We start from the raw sequence: 9,386 nt of genomic DNA on the forward strand, positions 1-9,386 counted from the left end.
CTTTGGATGAAGAGATTCTTGGGGAACTTGGCTGTGGTCAAGAGAGGTATGTGCTTCATTGCGACAGTCAAAGTGCCATACATCTTGGCAAGAATTCTACATTTCATGATCGGTCTAAACAAATTGATGTGAGATACCATTGGATTCGGGATGTGTTGGATTCTAAGTTGCTTGAACTTGAGAAGATTCATACGGATGATAATGGTTCCGACATGATGACTAAAGCTTTGCCAAGAGGGAAGTTTGAAGATTGTTGCATGATCGCCGGGATGGCGGTCTCCTCCACATAGTTGGGAGGGGGAGAATTGTTGGGTTGTTGGGTCTTTTTTCCTTCATATGTGGATAAAGACCAACCCACTTTTTCCCATAAGCCCATTACTATGGGGTATATATTTTGATCTTTTTAGGTATTATTCACCATCACAAAAAGAGAGTTTTCAGCAGCCAAAGAGAGAAAAACAAAGCTGAATTTTGCACCTAAATTTCAGCCACAACTGTCAACTTCAAATTGCGATTCCCGCTTCATTTCTTGTCCGATTGAGTTTATTTTTAGACTGCTTGTTCCTCTCATCTCAATATTTGATTAGGAATTGATGGAGCTTGATTTGGTGGCCTATAGCTCCTGTTCTTCATTCCCGAACAGTAGCTGTATTTTTGGTGCTTTCACTCCTTTATTTCTCTAGTGTTTGATGCTGTGGATTATGTATTGTTTCTTGTTGTTTGGCACTTGTTTGGTGGCCATTTTGGAGGACAAAATTGTAACTCTTTGGTGATTATAGTGGAGGTTTTGGTCCCGTGGTTTTTTACTCTTCACACTGAAGGGTTTTCCACGTAAATCTTGTGTCTCATGTGATTGCCTTTATTCTTGTCCTGTTTCATTTGGTTGATTTGTTTGCTGTATATTACTCTATTTTGTTTGGGTTTGTTTGTCTTCTCTTGGTTCAAGTTGAAAGGAAAAGTTTAGTCTTGGGTATTTTCCCTACCCTATCAGGCTCTTTGATTGTGTGCCCGCCTTTTCTTAACTCTCTACTCAATAGCCGAAGTGTGTTAGAGAATGTTTCTTTGTTGTAAACATTCTTAAAACTGCCATGATTTGTCTTCTTCTACAATACAGAATATATATACTAGCATATTACCTGTGTGACGCGCGAAAAATTTTTGGGAAAAAAATTATAAGAAGTCATTATTTAATTGATTATATTGAAACTTTTATTATTTTGTTCATGAATAAAACCATTTGATCCAATAACGCCATTTATAAGGTCAGTAGGTAAGAAAAAGGATTTCCTCCATCTTAAATATTTATTACGATTGTTAGTTTACTGAGTAAAAAATATTTCCACTTCTTTTGATCTTAAACTCTTTCCACTATCACATTTACTGAATAATATTAGTAGGCGTTCTGCCATGAATATTATTTTCTTTTTTCATAGTTGAATTCTGAAAAACATGTTTGGCCATAAAATGTTTGAAAGTTTCGAAATCCAACTTAAAGTTTAATTTCAAAATTTGAAAAAACTCCAAAAACTTTTATTCACTTTTTTCATTCCAAATTTCTCACAAAATTCAAATTTGTATTTAGTATTTATGGACAAATGCCCCTTTAGTCATTTATTAAGATGGGTCCTATTAAATACATTAAAACAAAACGAAAGAGATCGTTACAAAATTTAAAGCAAGATGGAGTACTGGTGATATGATTTTATTGCTTTAATTCTTGTGAAGTCGAATCAGCTATTACTTGCATCGTAAGAGATCATCAAAGAGTGATTATTATTAATGCTATTGCATTTGTCATTCTGATAAAATGGAAGGCTCACAACGTGAAGTTATCTAATCAAAACAATAATATTCATAATACGGAAAACTTAAACGAAACAAATTATAGCTATCAAACATCCACTTATTAATTTCATGGCAGAATTTCAGAAACCACGTATAGCCACCAAACTCACAACACAGAAGCAACCAAAGGTGACATTGACTATTATTCAGATATACAAATAATCAATCAAACTTGTATAATCCATAATTCAGTAATGTCATTATTATTATTCAATTATTCAAGTTTTTTTTTTTTTTTTTATCGTGAGATCATAATTAAAAGTAATTACAACCCTATTATAGTAATAGTGAAAGTTGAATTAACATTTTCATCCTTTAGAATCAACTCAAAAGTGTCAGAACTTGTTTACATCAGTTATGCCCCCTTGACTATTTTTTCTTATGCGAAACTCAACATTGTACTATCTTAAGCTTGATAACACAAACATGGGGCTGAAAATTTTCTAGTTGATCAAAATTTATTTGCTTTCTCTTTCACCTTAACCTCCTCTCTTTATTATATTGATTTTGATTTGCTTGTGGTTTGGCTCCGCCTGTTATGTTTTCGATCCTTCTCCTATTATAGACGGAATACATATACATACCCTTGAAATATTTCACTTTTCCCGTATAGGCACCTAAATTAAGAAAGGTACCTATTGAACCTTTTACTCCTTCAGAAATGGTTTCAATTGAGCCCATTTCTCCGACGTGCCAGTTTGCGTGTATTCACGTCTGGGAGGCGCGTGAAATGTCATGGAACCAGCTTATGTGCCACCCAATGGATCTTTTATCCTCTTTTTATACCCAATTTCTTTTAAAAAAAACCCCTAATTCCCACTTTCTTCCTTTTTTTATACTCAATTCTTAATATCCACCATTTTTGTCTCCTAAATTCTCCTTCTCCTCTTAAATTTCTTTTTAGCCTTTTCTCTTGCTTCGCTTAAACTCTCCTACTCTTATTAATTTCTTCTTCTTACTCGTTTTTAGTAGTAATGTCCAATTCATCTTTTTCATTGTCTTCATCTTCTTCAATTCCAAAAGGAGTATGTTTATGTGGGGTGAAAGCTGAAATTAAGACCTCATGGACAGAACTCAACACTGGTCGGAGATTCTTTTGCTGCAAAACTTCAAAGGTATTCATCTTTTGCTGCTTCATTGGACGAAATGCAATTACTTCGATTAGCGAATGCAATTTTTTAGTTTAATTTTTTCTTTAAACCTGTAGGCGAGAGGTGAATGCAATTACTTTGATTGGTATGCTGATGAAATGCCTCCTCAAGCAAAGAAGGTGATATGGGGTTTATTGAAAAAAGTCAAATCATTTGAAGAAGAGAGGAATCGATCAAGAAAATTTAAAGTGATATGCGTTGGGGCGATTGTGATTTTGGCTACATGGAATTTCTTCAAGAAATGTTCTTAGATTTTGGCAAATATTGGCTTAGGTTTCTTATATATGGGACTGTTTTGATTTGGCTTTCTTGTTGTAGTGGGATTGTTGTGTATGAAACAATAAGAAGGAATGAAGATAAGTTGTGAAATGTTACTCTCTTACTATGTTTTGATTTTGCTTTACTGTTGTAATTGGTTTAGTTAGATTACTGTACTCTATTTTTTCAGAGTTCAAATGATTCATTTAAATGATTCAAAGCTGTCAAATGTTTAACACAAAAGGAACCACCATTCAATAATTATATAAAGCACAAGAGCACAAGTGCAACTGATCGACATTTTAAACATAATAATCTACCATACAACTGTTCAAAATGAGCTCCAACAATACATCAAGTGTTCATCCAAAACTAATCTAAACAGACCACAAAAAATAGTTCAGAATCTTCAAAAACCCTAACAAAATACCAAAGTAGCCATACAACTAATCACCAAACTATACATTGTACTAAAAATACAATTAATTCAACAACTTCATATTCCTCCTGGTGCACTAGAACTATCAAGTTGGCTTCTTTTTTAACTGACTCATACTCTGCAATTGAGAAGTTGTGACAACATTCTTTCCCTTCCACTTCATTCCTCGAGGCTTATAACCAATATCAATATTTATTTGAGTTGCATCTTTGTAAACACCCGGAGTGACAACAGTTTCACCTCTAGTTCCAGGCTGTATAAAATGAAGTAAAATTAGATTTGTCAAAAGATAATTAAAAATTACATGAATTGAAGTTGTAATTCACACTTACATTTAATGTTTTACTGCCACTCATTTGATCAGTGTAGATACCAAATCCTACTGCCTTAGACCTCTTTTGTCCTACTGATGATGTTGATGCTCAAATGGTTCTTTTTTTCCCAAGTTGCTGATCAGATACACTTCTTTTTCCTCTACCTCTGCCAGTGCCTCTTCCAGATCCTTTGCCTTTGCCAGCTCCCTTACCTTTGTCACTGCCTCTACCTCTACCTCTTCTAACTGGCTGCACTCTTATAACTACTGAGGTATCAACACGCATAGAACTGCTGAAGCTTGGTTGCTGGCTGAAACTTTGTGGCATGCTAGAGCTTGGTGGTTTGCTGAAGCTTGGTGGCCTGCTAGAGCTTGGTGGCTGGCTGAAGCTTGGTGGCCTGCTAGATCTTGGTGGCTGGCTAAAGCTTGGTGGCCTGCTAGAGCTTGGTGGCCTGCTAGAATTTTCTGCCTGGCTAGAGCTTCCAGGTTATCCCATTCCATCTTAACAATAAAGGATATTAAATATATATTATAAATATCAAAATTTAATTATTGAATTAAAATATATGAGTGCATTACCTGAGATTTACAGAGAGTTCTGTTATGACCAATTTGATGACATTTGGAGCAAGAAATTTTCAGTCCTTTCCTAGATAGCTTCCCATACTTCTTCTTAGGCTTATTCTTCCCTTTTTTTCTATTCTTTCCTGGTCTGCCAGACATTGGTCTAGGCTCAGGAGGATCAATCACTATACCACTTGCATTAGGCCATATTTTCATATTAGGTATTGACTGAAGAAAGTAGTCATAAGTCTTCAAGAATGTATCTTTCTTATACCACTCTTCCACATAAAATTCAGGCTCTATACCTTTATGTTGATAAGCCAATACAACATGTTGACATAGTATGCCTCTCAATTGCCAGCTTCTACAAGTGCAAGTCCTTGTCCTAATATCAACTATATGCCTATAAGGACCATCTAAAATTTCATACCCAATCTGTCCACTGAACCCTACCGTGCAATTTCTAGCCATATCTTTATTTTCTTCAAGTACTAGCAAAGCCATAGGAGAGATGTCTGAAATCCAGGCATCAACAAACTTCCTTATTTCGACATTTCTATCCATTATCTTGTGTCTAATCTCCTCTAACATACTGATTATAGATTTATGTCTAGCAGCTAAAATCCATGAATTAAAAATCTCACACATATTATTCTCAACAATGTCACATTTAGAATACTCCCTAAAATATGTCCTACACCATGATTTTTTTTTTCATAATGTAATAAGTCCTCATAAATATCCTTACTAAGTTGACTGAGTTTGCCCATCTCATCCAAAAAGTTCACTTCAAAACTGGATTTAGCACACCTCCAAAATTGTTTTCTTCTTTCTTCTCCTCTCCAGATCTGATGCCAATTGGACCAGATGTGTCTTGCACACCACCTCATTTCACAATCTGATAGCAACTCAAGTATAGTAGGTACAAGACCCTACATCAGCATAAATACAAAATCAAAACATAAAATATATGAACATGGACTGTATAGTAAATAAATAGAAGACATTAAAATTAAAGTTTAGAAAGTAGACTAATCCTTTGCATATCTGACATGACAGTCAGTCCATGTCTAGTGCCTAAGTTCAAATCTTGAATCAAGTGGTTAATGAAGAAACTCCAGCTATGTTTTGTCTCTTGATCAACCACCGCCCAGGCTATTGGATACATTTGATTATTTCCATTTCTCCCAACTGCAACTAATAATTCACCCTTGCAAGAACCTTTCAAAAACCAACAATAGTTTTTCTGCACCCTGCCAGCCAGCCTCTCTTTAATGCATCAAAGCACAAATAAAAATAAACAAATAGATTTTTTTCAAGTTGAGACTCTCTATCTATCCTCACCTAACAAGAACTGCCAGGATTAGTATGTTTTATCATGTCTGCATAGTCACACAACCTTGAAAATTCCATCTTCCAATCACCCAAGAATTCTTTAATGATTCTATGCTTTGCCCTACTACAAACAGTTTTTCCCACATACAAACCCAATTTTTTTCTCACCAATTCCTGAATTTTCCACAGTTTTATATAAGGTTGTAAAGTTATTTCATCCTTGAACTTACTTGCAATAAACTTAGATGTGTACAATTTGTTTTTTTTTGTAGTAGTGCATACATGTACAGGATAGTAGTGCTTGACAACAAAGTCACCAGAATGCTTATCAATACTAGCAAACAATAAATATTTATATTTCTTGTCCTCATACCTAACTCTAACTCTAGGTTTCTCATTAGGCTTAAGCTTCAATCCAACTTTGTATTCAACAGCATACTCAGCCACAACCTTTCTAAATTGCTTAACATTTTCAAATATCATTCCAAGCTCAAATATAGCGACAACACAATCAGGATCAAATCTTACCTTTTTACTTTTCCTTCTTGCTGGTAAATCAACACCCCTGACAGCTTCAAGTTCCAGTCTATCAGCACTGTCATCACTATCAACTTCTGATCTATCTATATACTCCTCATCTCCCCCTAATCTTTCATTGTATCTAGCCGCCTTATTCCTTCCAATATCTTCAAATCCCCTATCAACACCTGCTGATCCAAGTTTTATTTCTTCATTTTGAACAGGTTTGTTTTGTTTCACACAGTTTCTCTTTTCATTTCTAAGAGTTCTTAACTCTTCATCAATCTCAGAATCATCATCTTCTGGTATAATAAACTCTTAAGAATCAGCACTACTATCAAGATCTGTTTCATCCCCTTCTAGATCTGAGAGTTCATCTGCACCAGATTCTATATCTATGTTGTCAGTTTAGGTAGGTTCCTCATGTAACCCTTCAACATTAATATCATCAATTGTTGATATGTTCTCACCCACATTACTATTTCCACCAACCACATTACTACTTTGATCACCTACTGTACCACAAAGAAAACCAGATGGGACCCCATCTTCTGCCATTTCTACCTCATCCACAACATGGTTCACATACAAGTCTAAAAAGTCCCCATCTTCTAGGTCTTCAACAAGACTTACCAAAGTCAAGTCATTTTCTACTTCAATAAAGACTTTTTTTTTAGGGTCTTTAAAGTAGAACCCACCAACAGTCATATATCCAAATTCTTTAGTATAATAAAACAACTCGAATATAGAAAAGTGGTCCTTGTCCATACTTACATATTCCACCTCACTTTCTCCTATGTAGCGTGGACCATATTCTTCATCAGAAACAAACTTGCCACCGTGGTGAAAATGAGTTGTAATAAATATTAGCCATCAGATTCCTGAAACAAAATTCCAAAAATACCTGACAAGTTATGAATAGTAAAAACCCTAAAAAAAACCCTAGCTTTTTTTGGATATGTCCAAACTACCATTACTAACATAATATACTAATAAAGAACTAATAAACCATTTACAACAACAATACATGACAAAAATGTGACAATATTGACATTTGAAACATACCTGAGTGTGATTCAAACACAAAATAACAACAATTCTTGAGATCCAACTCCAGATTCTTTGCAACCAGTAAAGAAATGTTGAAATCAGTGTCAAACTTGAACTAATCACTCAAAAACACTATGTAACTTTTCATTATACAACGGACGAAGCATAAATTAGTAGTATTAGGAGTGAAATCGCGATTTTAGGGTTTCTGATAGATTTGGGGATGGGTATGAGGGATTTGACGTTATAAGGGAGGAAATGAAGTGGAAATTATATTTATGTATTAATTAAAAGAAAAGGTGAGGTGTAAAATATAATTGTTTATAATTGGTCAAAATTTACACGTAGACGGCGACTACATACACGCGCTTAACACGTTTAAAAAGAAGGCTTTAGAAAGGTGCCACGTCGGACAATTGGGCTCAACTGAAATCATTTGTGAAAGGGTAAAGGGTTCAATAGGTATCTGTCTTAGTTGAAGTGTCTATACGGGAAAAGTGAAATAGTTAAGAGGTTTGTATATGTATTTAGCCCCTATTATATATGTGATTGTCATAAGACTCAAAAGATTGATTAGCATCCATGCAGTAAGTAGAGTGAAGAGTAAGGATTAGGTAAATGCAAATTTAGTATAGTACATAGACGCTTGTTTTTGGATCCTTTCCGAACTCACGCATAGTGGGAGCGAAAAGTTTATTACAACTCAATATGACGATAACTTTACATATCAATCTTAACCATTCAATCTGCCACATTACATCCATCTATCATATAAAATACATATACACATTAACGCTTTATGTTTTTAAGTTCTTTCAACTACAGTAATCAATCAGTGATGTTTATGTGATGGAGTCAGAGAATAATTTTTCTGTTTTACAAAACTTGTTTTTATAATCCACCAAAATCAATACTACAAAAGAGAACATACATATGCAATAAACTAACAGCAAATAAGAATCCCACACCTGGACACACTTCGATTCTGATAATATCTCCACGTTTAGCACAAAAAATGAAGTTTAATGAAGTCCGATCCTCTTAATTCAACACCAAATTCCTTGCAGATACGTATGTTTTGACCGCAATATATAGTGTTTTTTCTTGGTAATTTGAACTCATAGATAATTACATGTAGAAGAATCGGTCCAAGGAAGTAAAACCCAACCTTCTTGCAGTGAAATTTCATTGATTCCAATAATCTGCAATTATCGAAGAAAATTCATCTCTTTTTAAAGTAATTTTTCCGACACAAAAAAGGGAGCAAACGAAAAAAAAGAAAAAAAGGTGAGGATATTAGATTCCAAAATTTATAAGTAATAAACTTTCATGATTGTTTGAATCCCAATCATAGGTGCTATTAGACAGGAGAAAGGTAAGAGTTGTTTATCCATGTCTTTTTGAGTTTTTGAAGTTTGCAGTTAAAATTACTATCATAGAGATAAAATAGAGTTTATATGACTTTTAGTGCTAAGATGCCAAATGACTTATTAATAGGATGCCACTTGACGTAACATGGAGGCTTTATCCTTCCCTATTAATAATTTACTGGTACATTATCCGCGCGATGCGCGAAAAGTTTCCAGAATAAAAATTATAAAATTTAGTTATATTTTTTTCTCGATTATGCTAAGTTTCTTCCATCTTAAATTACAGTTAAATTTGTATTATATGCAATAAAATTTAGAATTTATTCATCAATTCATAAAATTATTTATGAATTTCTATTGTCATCTTTTAAATTGTGTATTTTTTAATCTAAAATAATACAACTCCAATAGTTTAGTATATTTTAAGTTTTTTTTTTTTCCAGAAAACATCACCTAAGGCTATTTAATAACTATCGTGTTTAATAAATAAAATTACAACATTTTATTACTAACAACAAAAAAAATTCTATTAAATTAACAGT

At 33.9% G+C, this 9,386-nt stretch overlaps 1 protein-coding gene across 1 annotated transcript; it reads right to left on the reverse strand.

Moving 5' to 3' along the window:
• Positions 1-3,851: 3,851 nt before the first annotated feature.
• LOC107878676 lies at positions 3,852-7,473 on the reverse strand. Its single transcript, XM_047415599.1, has 4 exons — positions 7,199-7,473; positions 4,586-5,502; positions 4,026-4,507; positions 3,852-3,946 (listed from the first exon to the last, which is right to left on the reverse strand). The coding sequence occupies exons 2-3, from the start codon at positions 5,216-5,218 to the stop codon at positions 4,271-4,273; spliced, it is 870 nt and encodes a 289-aa protein (XP_047271555.1). The 5' UTR covers positions 5,219-5,502; positions 7,199-7,473; the 3' UTR covers positions 3,852-3,946; positions 4,026-4,270.
• Positions 7,474-9,386: the final 1,913 nt, after the last annotated feature.

Source organism: Capsicum annuum, chromosome 7 (assembly GCF_002878395.1).
Source record: "Capsicum annuum cultivar UCD-10X-F1 chromosome 7, UCD10Xv1.1, whole genome shotgun sequence".
NCBI classification, from domain to species: domain Eukaryota; kingdom Viridiplantae; phylum Streptophyta; class Magnoliopsida; order Solanales; family Solanaceae; genus Capsicum; species Capsicum annuum.

Bases quoted from the DNA above. Each gene is read 5' to 3' on its own strand.
- LOC107878676 (XM_047415599.1), bottom strand. From the start codon at position 5,218: ATGTGTGAGATTTTTAATTCATGGATTTTAGCTGCTAGACATAAATCT. The intron at 4,508-4,585 runs GTAATGCACTCA...TTTATTGTTAAG, and splicing joins GAACTCTCTGTAAATCTCAG to ATGGAATGGGATAACCTGGA.